Genomic DNA, 12,925 nt, shown 5'->3' with positions numbered 1-12,925 from the left:
TCCAAGCAGTTCTGCTCCTGAACACCTCAGAGAGGGACACTCAGGGTACTACCCCTCACTGGGCCACTTCTTCCCCAGTGCGATGGGCTCTAATGACCTCAGCACACCGGGTGATTTAGTGAGAATGGCGCAGATGCAGCAGGGCTACAGAGAATCACAGCTTTGGTCCCAGTGCAAGAAACTCCAGGCCACCAAGCTGCACAGAACTGTAATTTATTGGCCCAGGTGACCAGGAAGCCAGGGGTGGAGTCCTTGCTCAGGGGTTGGAGCCTGGAGTCAGGAAGCTGGCTCTGCCTGGCTCCGGCCACTCTCTCCAGCCCAGGGGCTTCATTCCCAAGTGGCCGAGAGGTGACCCCTCCAGCTGTGTGACAGTCATGGACAAAGGCTTCTCCTCTGCAGCACTTCCTGCCCAGATCCCCCAGTCATACCTCACAGCCCAGGCTGCCAGAGCCCAGGTCCAGTGGTGGCCTTGCCTGACGTGCAGGGCCAGTCAGGCCAGGAGAGCATGTACCGGGGAAGTAGGGAGAGCATTTCACAGTCCAGAGAGCTGCAGACCACCCTGGGCTCTACGCCGTGCTACAGAGAGGGCTGGGCCCAACCTGGACCACACTGGGGTCCTCGGGCATCCGCCTCCACAGCAGCCTGGGGCCACAGGCATTCCTGGCTCGCTCAGGCCATCTGTGAGTTCTGTCTTCCTGAGAACCACAGGAGTGAGGAGCACGAAAGGCCAGCCCTTTCCTCTGAGGAAGGACGAGGCTGGGGGCGGGGGCGGGGTCTTGCTGACACCGCCCCCGTGGCCACATCAGGCCTGGGTGAGGCAGCGTCCTAGCCACCGTGTGCTGTCACACAGCACTTGGCCAAGACCTCGGGGAGCATGAGGGTCACACACACTCATACATATACACTCACAACACACTCTTCAGAACATACTCTCATACACACACACACACTCACTGGACATAGCCAGGCTCACAGGCCCAAGCTGGCACGAGAGCTCTGCGGACCACAGAGGCCTTTATTCCATTCTGAAGAGGAGGCTGGGGCCGGGGAAGTTCGTTCTCAGGCTGCGTCAGAAGGTGCAGGGTACTGGGGACACAGACTGGACCCCAGAGTGACAATAAGTTAGGGGAGGGTTCTCAGGCTGCTCTCGACTACCACCCAGGCAGGGTGCCCACTGGGCCCTGGGGCTTTTCCAGCTGCCCAGCTCAATCCCAGCCAGGCTGGTTCCGGGACAGCGGCCTCGGCTGAAACACAACACGGGGAGGAGACAGGAGATCGGCAGGGACCTGCAGGCACCCAGAGCCAGAAGGGTGGGCCTGCGAGGACGGGGTGGCCGGGACAGTCCTTGAGGCCGCCACTCACCGGCACTCAACTCAGTTCCTGCAGGTTCTCATAATCCGGGGCGTCCCCATCCTCGCCCTCGTCCTCGTCCTCGTCCTCGTCCTCCTGGGTGCTCAGGGCGGCTGTGGGGAGCAGAGGTTGGCTGCCGGCCTGTAGCTGTTGTACCAGTGGGTCCCCTGGGCTCCCCACCCCATACTCACCGGGTACGGCCCCGGCCGCCGGCTGCAGCTCCTGGGAAACGTTCACGTACTCCCGGCTCCCGTCTGGGAAACAGGTCAGAGAGGAACGGCCATGCGGACGGGCCAGGCCACGGCCAGGGGCAGCAGGACGCAGGGGCCCGGCCCCGCCACTCACCCAGGGATGCTTCGGCACTCTCCTCACTCTCGGGGACGTTCACGTAATCTTCCCGGAACTCCACTGTAGGGGAGCATGGGGCTCAGCCCAGCCCAGCACCAGCGCCAGAGCCCGCACCCGCCGGTCCCCACAGGTCCCCCACCTCAGACCCCAGGCCCTTGGGGCAGAAACCCTGAGACTCTCAATGGCTGGGAGGACAAGGGCCAGAGGTAGACTGCACAGGCTCCCTACCAGGCACAGCTAGAGGGCCAGAAAGCGGGAGGCCCCTGCTCAGCCCTGCAGGGCTTGGCGGCACACATGGGGGAGAAGCGACATGCCCAGCCCGGCTGGACACCCTTCCCAAGGTCCTGCCCGGCCTCCGCTCTGACCGCCATGGCCCACACGCCTTCTGGTCTGCATGGCATCAGCACCAGTGTCACTGTTTCTCCACGAAGACCTGGGCGATGTGGACTCTGGAGCCAGACAAGCACTGAGTACCTGTGACCTCAGACACGTCACCTACCCTCTGTGCCTGTTTTCTCATCTGCACAATGGCTAGGAACCGCACTCACTTTGCAACGCTGTTGTGCGGATTATAAAGCAGTGGATAACAAAACAGGGCCTGCCACGCAGCCAGCGCCGACACGTGTTAAGTAAGCAGTCCTGAGCTGGGCTGGACACTGACACACGCCTGGAGTCCCAGCTACCTAAGGGGCTGCGCAGGAAGGCTGCTTGCACCCCAGGGTTCACAGCCGGAGTAGGCAACATAGGAAGAATTTCCCAAGAAGAATAAGTAAGACAATACACAAACAAATACTGCCATACAAGGGTAGGACTACGGAGTGAGAGGAGTGGGCACAGAGCACCGAGGTCGGGAGCTGCAGCAAGTCAGGCACGTGAACTCTGGACAGGACGGGCAGGCTCCAGGAGGAAGCCAGTGCCTCGACAACTCAATCCCCGGCAGACAGGCTGCGAATGATGAGTAATGGATGCACCCGGGCAGCCTGGCGTGGGAAAGAGGCAACTGGGGAATCTGGGAGGCAGATGGAGCCAGGGCGTGGAAGGGACAGGAAGGGCACATCTGGACAGGCTGAGAGACTCCCAGAAACCTCTTCGGTGCCAATATGCTGCTGCCAATGGGAAACTCCACACCATCAAAGTTACCTCGAGGCTACGTGTGAATATTTATGTGAAGCATAAATGAATTTGGGGTTAGACTTGGGTCCCATCCGTATGATAATTCATTATGGGTATTCAAAATTTCCAAAATTTGAAATACTTCTGGCCCCAATTGTTTCAGATAAGGGATATTCAATGTCTAGAGAGAGGAGAGAGGCAGAAAACTGAAGATCAGATACTGAGGAATACCAAGGAGATGAGATCAAACCAGAGAGAGAAAAGCAAAAAGAAAACGAAGACCAGGGCTGGGGATTTAGCTCAGTGGTTCTGCTACCTGCCTTGCAAGCTCAAGAACCCAAGTTTGATTCCCAGTACAGAAAGAAAGAAAGAAAGAAAGAAAAAGAGAACTAAGACCATGCAGGAAGCAAAAGAAAACTTCCAGGAAGAAAAAACAAAAACCACCTCTAATCACACATTGACAAAATGACTTTACCCCATGAAACAAGAACAGGAAGCTAAATAAAAAGAACATGCAGAAAGCCAGGTATGGTGACGATGCACATTTGTAATCCCAACACTCAAGAGGCTGAGGCAGGAGGATCACTGTGACTTCAAGGCCAGCCTGGGCTACACAGCAAGTTCAAAGCCAGCCTAAACTACATATCGAGACCCTGTCTCAAAACACAACCACAATAACAACAATAACAAAACCAAAGAGAACATTTACAGACCAAGAAAGAGCTTTTGGGCGGGAAAAACAAAATCCCAATAGAAAGGTTGAAGAATAAGTCAAGGAGCCCTCCCAGATGACAGATAAAAAGGAAGACAGATAGGAAATGGGGGAGAAAAATTAAGAAAATCAGAAGATCAGAGCAGAAAGGAGGAAACGGAAGAGGTGCAATTGTCAGAGAAATAGGAGGGAAGAGAGGGGCTGGAGGCACATGCGGGAGGAATAGCGGAGCCAACTCACCAGAGACGGCCCTGTCCCGGAGGCCAGACTTGCTGGGTACAGGAGCCTCCACCGGGTCAACGCCGCTGCTGGGGGCTGGGGCGCCATCGGGTAGCACCTCCCTGGGGGGAGAGGCGAGGGTGAGCGGGGGGTGCTGGCCCCTGGCCCCACCCCCCACCGGCCACTCACACGTAGCCCCCGTAGCCGTCGTTCGGGTAGTCTTCCTCATCCTCATCTTCGTCTGCATCCTCGCAGGCCGGCTCTGGGAGAGACACAGGGCTCAGCCTGGCCCGGGGCCCAGCCCGGACCCCAGCCTGGACCCCCCCGCCTGGCACGGCAGCCCCCACACACCTTGGTTCTCGTAGCTCGCCACGCTGTTGGCTTCAGAGAGAGAGCAAGGGGGAGGCTGAGTCAGCGCAGGCTTTGCCCTCTTCTGCCCAGCCCCAGCCCTGAGTCCACCTCCGCCCTTACCCCCATCTGAGTCCTGCCGGGAAGATGGCATCTGGTGGGCACCCCCGAGGGGCTGTGGAGAGCGCCTGTGTGGAGCCGAAGGTCAGGGGTCACTCTGGGGAGGGAGCCCTGGGGGCACGAGGCGTTGCCACAGGGGAAGAAGCCCCCACCCAGAAGGGGAGGGTGCAGAGGGGCGGCTGAGGCCGTGACCGTGGAGGTCCCTACTCACGGGATGTGCAGCAGGTCCGTCTGGCTTGGGAGTGGGTAGGGGATGGGCCAGGGGGCCAGTGCTTCTGAGGACAGAACCAACCTTGAAGAGTAACTCCAGACCTAAGGCCTCCAGGGGCATACTCACCCTCGGAGCCCACCCTGGCCAGGCCTGGGGCTCCCACCCCTCAACCCCAGCTCCAGTCAAGGCCACACAGGCAGCCCTGGAGGGGGGCCATGCAAAGGCACAAGCCAACACCCAGGGGCCCCAACTTGGGCAGGAGACCCTCTGCACTCACGGGGCGGCTTGAACAGGATGCTCTCTGTGTGCAAACTGTGGAGGGAGAGACACAGCTTGGGTATGGGCCCCTCAGGGCTGGCCCAGCCCGCCTCAGGAGAGGGAAGACCTGCAGGGCTTACGGGGCACACTCACCGATCCTCGCCAGCACCACCACAGGAGTCTGCGGAGAGAGGGCAGTCATTCACCTGCCCACCCTCTGCTGCAGCTGGCCCTGGCCACCCGCGAGGCAGGGCCATGGCTAGAGGAGTTGAGCGTCAGGCCCTGCAGTCGCGGTCGGGACAGTGTGGAGGGGGCCCCAGCAGGGGAGCCGGAGGGGCCCTGTGTGCCCAGCACCCGGCAGGCACCCGGCTGTTCCCACTTACCTGGCAGCTCACGGCAGCGCACGCACAGGGCCATCAGCAGCATGGCTACAAGAGGCAGCAGCAGGAGTCCCAGGGGCTCTGTGAGGACCAGGCTGCTCCCCTCCATCTGCAGGACAGCCCAGGGCAGGCCCACTAGCAACGCCGAGGCTGTGCCCTCCTGGGGCTCCCGGACCCCAGCCCTGGCTGGTGAGGGGGTCAGACTGGCTCTGGGAGACCCTGGGCCGGAGTGGTGAGGCCAGGACCTGGGGCATCTACCACCAGCTGTGCAGCCTGCACCCCAGCCTCCCTCCACCAGGTCCCTGTGACAGAGGTCCCTACCCCAGCTCGCCCGCCTCCCCTCTGCGGCAGGAAGCTGTGGTGAGCTCAGGAAATCATCAGACTCCTCAGCCAGCTGTACTGCCCCTGCCCACCCCCACCCCTTGGGAAGTGGGAAGGCCCGAGGCACCCCAGCTCCCTAGAGGGTCCCACGGCAGGTCCAGAGGGAAGGTGAGAGTCCCGCCAGCCAGGGGCAGCTCAAGGAAGGCTCCTGCCACAGCCGGGTGCTCACAGTGTGATTCATGGTCACACTGGGCCAGCTCAGGGGAGGGCAGCAGCACTCCCTCTCGGGTCACTCACCCGAAGACAGGGGCCCTGAGGCTGGAGATGGGGAGTTCCCTACAGCAGGGGCAGAGGCCGCTACGGCCCAGAGAAAGATGCAAGCAGGCACGGTCAGGCTACAAACTTTATTGTTACAAATAGCACCAGCCCAGGGCTGCCCTAGCGGAGGGGCGCCCCTCCCAGGCCCCAGCGTCCCAGCCATCCACGTAGTCTGGGAGCCAGCACACAGCCCAGGGCTCACTCCTAGAAGCCAGGCCGGCCAGGGGTTTCGTCTGGGCACCTCCCAGGAGGCCCATGGCCAGAGGCAGTGAGCGGCGGCCTCAGATGAGCACGCTGGACACGGGGACCCTGGTGGAGCGGCCTCGCTGGGGCACCACGATGCGGTCATCTGCGGGTCCTGCCTCGGGAAGCAGACCTGTGGGAGAGTCAGAGCAGGGCTGACGGGGCGGCCACAAGGGCCACCAGAATGAGGACACAGACGGACAGCACTTGGGAAGAGGCAGATGGGAAGCCAAGAGGGGAGAGCAGGAACGGGGAATGCCCAGGCCGGGCAGCCGGATGAAGGACAGAAACAGACATGTGGATAAGGGGACGCGGCGCGGCCCACTGACCCTGCACGTGGAGCTGAGCCCGCCGGCGATCACCCTCAATGAACATGGCAGTGCCCAGAAAGGCAGCGCCACCCAGTGCCCCAATGAAGGCACAGAGCATGAGAGAGAACTGCAGGGCCCGGAACTCAGACAGGAAGGACGGGGGCCACCTCCGGCGCAGGCGGTCTGAGATCTGCAGGAGCAGAGCCAGGAGTCAGAGTGGCCCGGGAGGGGCCTACACATGGGAAGGGAAGGCAGCCTGGACTGCCAGGGTGAGGCCCACAGCCCCAAGGGAGAAGACCAACTGTGAGAGGCCCATGGAGGACAGGGCCCCAGACCCCACTCTGTCCCAGCGAGGGGCAGTGCTCACCAGGCCGATGAGGTAGGGGCTCCCCGCATCACCCAGCAGGTGAGACAGCACAATCTGGAAGGCCTCGGCGGTGGAGCGGCGCGTGGGGATGACCACGTACTGGGGAGGACAGGCGCTCAAGGGCCGGGCCAGGAAGACCAGCCGCCTCCTGCCCCACTCCCTGAGCTCCTTAGGCTCCAGCTACTCACCAGCAGGATGTCAGCCACAATGGCCCAGTTCATGGACAGCAGGGTCTCTCCCACGAAGATGAAGATCTAAGGGGCAGGAGGAAGGGGCAGCACAGCAAGGGCAAACACGGCCACAGTCTACTACAGGCCAGCTCACCGGCCACGGGGGCCCACCTCTCTACACCCTAAGGGACAGGTGCTACCACCGGTCCCACAGACGACAAAACCGGGGAAGGGCACAGCTGTGACTTAAAACCAGGCATGCTGCCTCGGACCACCGCAACCCCAGGCCTGCCCAGCGACAGTTCCCCCATCCTAGCCCTGGAAAGCCCCTACTCTGCTGCTACTCACATAGGTGGCCACAATGCTGCCGCGGGCGCAGGTGAGGGCCAGGAAAAGGAAGGGAGCAGAGCCCAGGAGGCCAGTGGCACACACCAGCGGATCGGCCCGGGGGTTGGAGCGGCGCAGGCGGCGGCTGACCTCTACACCCAGGCCCACACCCAGGACCCCAGTCAGGCAGGTGATGAGCCCAAAAATGAGGCTGTGGACAGGGGAGACACCGGGCTTGGCCCTTGGCCCACACGGTCCCTGGCCAGGCCTCTCCCAGCCACAGGGTCCCGGCCCCACATCACCCCCTCAGGTATCTCAGGAGCTATACTGGCCTTGCCCCACACCCTCTCCCCCCTGCCACCTGCAGGCCACCAGCCGCGCCACCCGGCCCCACCAGTACCTGTCCGAGGATGAGCAGGAGTCTCCGGGGAGGCAGGGGGGCGTCTCCCCCAGGACCACTCGGGAGCGCAGCAGGAATGCGGGGGCCCAGAGGGCCAGCGAGCCGGTGACAAAGGCCACAGCAGTGAAGCCAAGGGAAGACAGGACGAAACTGGGGCTACAGACAGTGGGATCAGAAAGTCAGACCCATGGAGCACAGGAGGAAAGGCACTGGGTGTGGAAGCTGCCAGGCTGACCCAGGCTCTGGCCCTGCACTCCAGGCAGCGGCCACAAGGGAACAGGGTGGTCAAACTGCTGGCTCCGGGTCTGGCAGGCAGGAAGGGATCCAACTCACTTTCTTGCCAGAGCCCTCAGATCTGCCCACCACGAGGTGGGGCTCAGGGGCGGAGAATCCAAGTGCCGCTCCACAGCGCCCCTGGGCGGCTCGCGCACCACCAGGAACAGCAGCAGAACAGCCACCACCCCCAGGCCTGGTGTCACCTGGAGGAGAAATGGGCTTCAGGGCAGGCAGGGACAAGGACATGCAACCATGGGGGCTGGGGGCGTGAGGGCGTAGAGGAGAGGAGCCCTCCCTGCTTCGATCTGGGAAGCAGGGCTTGCCACTGCTCCCGCAAGTCTAACTTCCCCTTTGCCAACAGGATCCTGATTTTTCTTTTGGGAAACCACTTCCCCTATTTCTGTCAATCCACATGGACCAAACAGCACGTCAGACTTGGCCAAAAAAGGGACTGTCAACCACCCCGACCTGTAACCCACATTCTTCTAATCAGGTGCAATCCTGTGACTATTGCTCAAGGATTCAAGGTGCTGGAGTTGCTCAATTCAAAGAGAATCATCTGGAGCTCACACACTTGAAAAATGAAGTCAACGCAGAGGAAAGAAAAGCTGGGCAGAGAACCATCAAACCCTGGGGACCTGGGGGCACCCTGGCTCAGCTTTGCCTGGAGACCACCCTGGGAATTTCCGGCTGGAAAGCCAATACAGTTCCTGCGGGGGCTCACAGTTTACAGAGGCTCCTGACACTTGTGACAAGAGCTCTGTCTAGAACACGACTTCCTGCGGCCTGGCAGTCAGCACTGCCGCAAAAAGGCGACCCAAGGTCAGGAAGTAGAAGACCGGGATGGTCACCAGCCTCCGCGCAGTCTGCACCGACTTACCCTCAGAGCCCAGTGCCAGTCGCCAGCCACATCCTTCACTTTGGAGCCTGCAATGTAGCCCAGGCCACTGAGGGCACAACCAAGCCACCAGTCAAGGCCCCCAGCCTCCGGCCTCCCGCCTCCCGCCGGGCCTTCGCAGCTCACCTGCCCACCGGGATGGCGAAGTAGAACACACTGAGCATCTGGCTCCGCTGGTCAGCCACGAAGAGGTCGGCAATGAGGGTGGGCGCGATGGTGGAGTAACTGGCCTCCCCGACCCCCACTAGGCCCCGGGTCAGGAGGAGCAGCCAGAAACGCTATGGAAGGAGACACGGGGGAGGTGGCACCCCACCTTGGAGCCAACCTCCCAGGCGACCTCTCCAGCCAGTGCCAGGGAGGCAGCAGGGGAAGCAGGAGAGGCCTGGGTTTAGAATCAGACAGACCTGGCTGGAATCCTGGCTCCACCACTTACTAGCTGTGACTTTGAGAAAGTTACTTAACCTCTCTGAGCCTCAGTTTCCTCATCTGCAAAAGGGGAATAACAACAACTTGTTCACACAGCAGTGTGGGGACTTCACGGTACAAGGTCCCCAGCAGGCACAAAATAAATAAATCGGAGTTTCTACCGTGACCCTCCCACCCGCTACCTCAGTGGTGAAAAGTACTCTTGGGGCAGGGGGAGTATGTGTCTACCAAAGACACCTGCAGCTAAGGACAGGGCATAATGACCACACAGGGCCTGAGCTGAGGACAGAGCCGGGGCCGAGTGAAGGAGGAGATTTCGAAGGGGCAGAGGCAGCAGCCAGGGAGGCAGGAGGGAAGCCAGAAGAGTGTGGCAGCAGAAGAGGGTTTCAGGAAGGAAGAAGTGGGCTGAGGGCTCCTGAGAGATCTAGTGAGAACAGCAGGAGGATGTCGCTACTGACTTTGGCAACGGCAGGGCCACTGGAGTGGGGCAGAAGTCAGCTGGCTGCGCTCAAGTCGGAAGCCGAGGAGGTGCAGGCAGGTACCTTCACCCCCACAGGTGCTGGGAAGCTCAAGGGGCCTTTTGGGAAGGGGAGAAGGGGAGAGGGCGGTCCGGGGGGAGTTTTGCTATGGAAGAGACGTGTGAGTATTTAGATACGGAGAAGAGGAGTCAGTGTCAGGGGGAGAGGGAGAGAGACAAGACAGCAGAAAGTTCTGGAAGAAAAGGGGAGAGCATGGAGTGGGCAGATTCACTCAGGCAAGGAAAGGGTGTCAAATGGCGTGGACCAAGGAAACTGCAGAAGTCCCCCCGGCCCAGTCTGAAATGACTCCAAGGAGCAGCAGCAAAGACTGACGGGGAATGGGGAGCGGCCAGAAGCAGGAGCCAGCTCAGGGCCTCACCTCTCTGGGGATGAAGGATGACCCCAGTGTCACCAGGGACCAGAAGGCAATGCCCCCGCACATGAGATACTTCCGATTGTACCTGTCACCCAGGTAGCCAAACACAGGTGCCAACACCATGTAACTGGAGATGAACACTGGGGGGAAGCAGAGAGTCAGCCCCGCTGCAGCCCCGCTGCCCACTCCCACCCTGTGGGTGCAGCTGCAGGAAGAGCGGAAGCACAAGGTGATCCTCCCTGCCTCACCGACTTCACACCTCCCACACCCCACCCCTCAGCTCCTCCTCTGAGCTAGCTCCTGGCTGCAGCTCAGACACCCCCAGACCACCACACGTCCCGGCCCTGTCTAGTGCATTCACTGTTTTCTTTTACACATCACTCACCCTTATGGAAAGTTATCTTTTTTTTTTTTTTTTATTGTTTTTCAGATGGTTTTGCCACATAGTCCAGACTTGCCTTGAATTTGCTGTCTAGTTCAGGCTGGCCTGGAACACCTTATCCTGTTCCTCACTAGTTTTTTTTGTTTGTTTGTTTTATTTTAAGTGGGTTTTTTTTTTGTTTTGTTTTGTTTTTTTGTTTTTTTTTTTTGAGACAGGGTCTTGCTATGTAGCCCAGGCTGGCCTGGAACTCTTGGCGATCGTCCTGCCTCAGCCCCCGGAGCGCTGGGTACAAGCCTGAGCTACCAACCCTGGCAGTTGTCTCACTTTAACTGAGCCCTCTCAAGCGCACAGCACTTTGGCTCCATGAAGCCAAGGCCGTGCCTGTACTGGCCATGGCTGATTCTCTCTCTTAGCACACCACTAGCACAAGAGACGCACTCCATCAATACATGTTGAGTGAAAAGGGAATAAACGGAGCCGTCTAGAAAGTGCTGCTTCTCCTCTCACGCAACAGCTCTTCAGAGGTTTGCAACCTTGACCTATGACCCTGTTTTCATCTCACCAGACAAATACTGCCAGTTCCTCCTTGGCCTCAAGTGGGGAGGCACCCTGTGAGATCTGGTTTCAAATTCCTAGTTTGCCTCTAACAAGTTGTGTGACCCTGGGCAAAGCTTAACCCTTCTCCAAGCCTCACTTTCTTTAAAAATGTAGATAACACTATCTACTTCCTCTACAGAATAGGAATAGTAACACCTATTCCCCAGCTGATAGGAGGATTTGAAGATAAATGATAATGGCCCATCTTAGACTTGGGGAAGGAGACAGTTCAAAAGTACAGTACTAGGCCAGGGTGATGGCGCACGCCTATAATCCTAGCACTCAGGAAACTCAGGCAAGAGGATCACTGTGAGTTCGCCAGCCTGGGCTACTTAGGGAGGTCTGTCTCAAAACAAACAGACAGAAGTACAGTACTAGCCTAGCATGTGTGAGACACTGGGTTTGGATCTCCAGCACCACACACACACACAAAAAGATGAACAATGACAGTGACATCTTGCCAAACATTATCACCACTCCCTCCAGGGCCTGGCACACAGTAGGTGCTCAGAAACATTTAAGCAATGAAGGAGGAAAGGAAAGAAAAGACTTGGCTCTGGTTTTGCCTCTCCCAGAGGCCCAAAGTTCTCAAATAAAACTCACCCTTCCCCACTACAGATATCCTCTCCCAGCCATCACCTACTGGCTGCCTATCACGCGCCAAACTGCGCTGGGCACTGGTTAGGCACAGTTTCTCTCATTGTCAGAGCTGGTCTGTGTCACCACAGACAAGGAACGAGAGGGTTAGAGAGGCTGCGTGCCCCGCCTCCTATCACAGTCCGGGGGAAGCACTGTGTGAGATTTAAAGTCAGGACTGTCTCAACCCCTCCTTAAACTGACTCCCTCATTTTGTTCTGTTCTGAGACAAGGTGTTGTCATGCAGCCCAGGCTGCCCTCCAACTCTCAATCCTCCTACCTCAGTCTCCCCAGAGCTGGGTTACAGTCATGCCCCCCAGCACACTTTATTTTTTATTTATTTTTGGTACCGGAGATCGAACTCAGGACCCTGCACTTTTGAAGCAGGTGGCAGAACTGCTGAGCTAAATCCCTGGCCCTATGCCCCCCCCCCCACACACACACTTTAAATGTGAGATCCTAACTGGGACCAGTCAGTCCCAGAGCAAAATCAAGGCCATTAGGCCCCCCAGCTGTGACCACTAAGCTCTCTCGAATGAGCCCCAGACGGGTCAGCTCTGGCCCCAGTGAGGCAGTAAGAGTGCAAGCTGCTGTGTGAGCAAGATGGGCCTTCACTCACCGGTCTGGATGAGGCCAGAGCTACTGTCTCCGATGCTGAAAAACTGCTCGATGTCTGGAAGGACGCCTGCACGGGGAACACTCGGGGTGAGCCCGGCGAAGCTGCCCCATCTCGGAACCTCGGTCTCTTCCCTGCCTACCGGCAGCCAGCGCCTACCTGCCACAGTGAAGCGGTCCATGTAGTTCAGGAGGTTGATGTAGCACAGCACGGCCACGATGAGAGTGGAACGGCCCGCAGACAAACCCGTGATGCGCTGCAGCCCCTCCCGGTCCGGGACCTCGGGCTCCCCCGACTTTGGGTTTCCCAAGGGCCCTGGCAAGCCCGGGGTCCCAGACACCGGCCCATCATCTGGGTCATCCGCCTGGCTGAGAAAGGGCGCGGTGTCGGACCCGGCCATGGTCCCGGGGGGGCAAACCGGCCCGCGCTCCGGTCCCGGAGACGATTCCACCTGCGAAGGAAAGGGGCTGGAGAAGAGGGAATGGGGGGATCCCCGGGAAGGGAAGTGTCCCCACAGCCGCGGAGGACCTTGCCCCAACGCGGAGATCGGCTGAAAAGGGGTCTGGGCTGGGCATTCCCTCCCGAGCCGGCAGACACACCGAGCGCGGGGCTGTGTGACCCAGATGACGTCTGCAGAGGAGCTGGTCGCAGACGCCCGGCCCCTCCCACGCGGAGGCCTCCCCT

At 59.6% G+C, this 12,925-nt stretch overlaps 2 protein-coding genes across 3 annotated transcripts; both read right to left on the bottom strand.

Annotated features, from left to right (window-relative positions):
• Nucleotides 1-224: 224 nt before the first annotated feature.
• On the bottom strand, nt 225-5,448 carry Lat (linker for activation of T cells). 2 transcript variants are annotated; one of them, XM_033758712.1, is made up of 12 exons: nt 5,063-5,448; nt 4,833-4,860; nt 4,699-4,733; nt 4,422-4,485; nt 4,214-4,278; nt 4,094-4,123; nt 3,932-4,004; nt 3,764-3,864; nt 1,696-1,758; nt 1,542-1,604; nt 1,363-1,463; nt 225-1,244 (listed from the first exon to the last, which is right to left on the bottom strand). In XM_033758712.1, exons 1-11 carry the CDS (start codon nt 5,166-5,168, stop codon nt 1,369-1,371), a joined length of 723 nt encoding a protein of 240 aa, XP_033614603.1. In that variant the 5' UTR covers nt 5,169-5,448; the 3' UTR covers nt 225-1,244; nt 1,363-1,368. The 2 variants fall into 2 exon arrangements, with proteins under 2 accessions (XP_033614603.1, XP_010621808.1); XM_010623506.2 differs by having other exon boundaries at nt 225-1,463.
• A 317-nt stretch (nt 5,449-5,765) lies between these two features.
• On the bottom strand, nt 5,766-12,919 carry Spns1 (sphingolipid transporter 1 (putative)). Its single transcript, XM_010623508.2, has 13 exons — nt 12,841-12,919; nt 12,401-12,692; nt 12,245-12,310; nt 10,014-10,150; nt 8,817-8,968; nt 8,673-8,739; nt 7,850-7,995; nt 7,517-7,672; nt 7,138-7,327; nt 6,808-6,873; nt 6,620-6,718; nt 6,271-6,442; nt 5,766-6,074 (listed from the first exon to the last, which is right to left on the bottom strand). Exons 2-13 carry the CDS (start codon nt 12,639-12,641, stop codon nt 5,980-5,982), a joined length of 1,587 nt encoding a protein of 528 aa, XP_010621810.1. The 5' UTR covers nt 12,642-12,692; nt 12,841-12,919; the 3' UTR covers nt 5,766-5,979.
• Between the last annotated feature and the right edge of the window lie 6 nt (nt 12,920-12,925).

Source organism: Fukomys damarensis, unplaced genomic scaffold (assembly GCF_012274545.1).
Source record: "Fukomys damarensis isolate Sample0158 unplaced genomic scaffold, DMR_v1.0_HiC HiC_scaffold_34, whole genome shotgun sequence".
In the NCBI taxonomy this organism is placed as follows: domain Eukaryota; kingdom Metazoa; phylum Chordata; class Mammalia; order Rodentia; family Bathyergidae; genus Fukomys; species Fukomys damarensis.
Note: the sequence above shows the minus strand (reverse complement) of the source record. Positions and strands in the feature narration are given on the sequence as shown.

Bases quoted from the DNA above. Each gene is read 5' to 3' on its own strand.
- Lat (XM_010623506.2), bottom strand. From the start codon at position 5,168: ATGGAGGGGAGCAGCCTGGTCCTCACAGAGCCCCTGGGACTCCTGCTG. The intron at 4,279-4,421 runs GTGAGTAGGGAC...GGCTCCACACAG, and splicing joins ACGGACCTGCTGCACATCCC to GCGCTCTCCACAGCCCCTCG. The intron at 1,605-1,695 runs GTGAGTGGCGGG...CCTGTTTCCCAG, and splicing joins GAGTGCCGAAGCATCCCTGG to ACGGGAGCCGGGAGTACGTG.
- Spns1 (XM_010623508.2), bottom strand. From the start codon at position 12,641: ATGGCCGGGTCCGACACCGCGCCCTTTCTCAGCCAGGCGGATGACCCA. The intron at 10,151-12,244 runs GTGAGTGAAGGC...GCTTCCCCCCAG, and splicing joins CTCTGGCCTCATCCAGACCG to TGTTCATCTCCAGTTACATG. The intron at 7,328-7,516 runs GTACTGGTGGGG...CCCTGTCCACAG, and splicing joins TCCTGCTCATCCTCGGACAG to CCTCATTTTTGGGCTCATCA.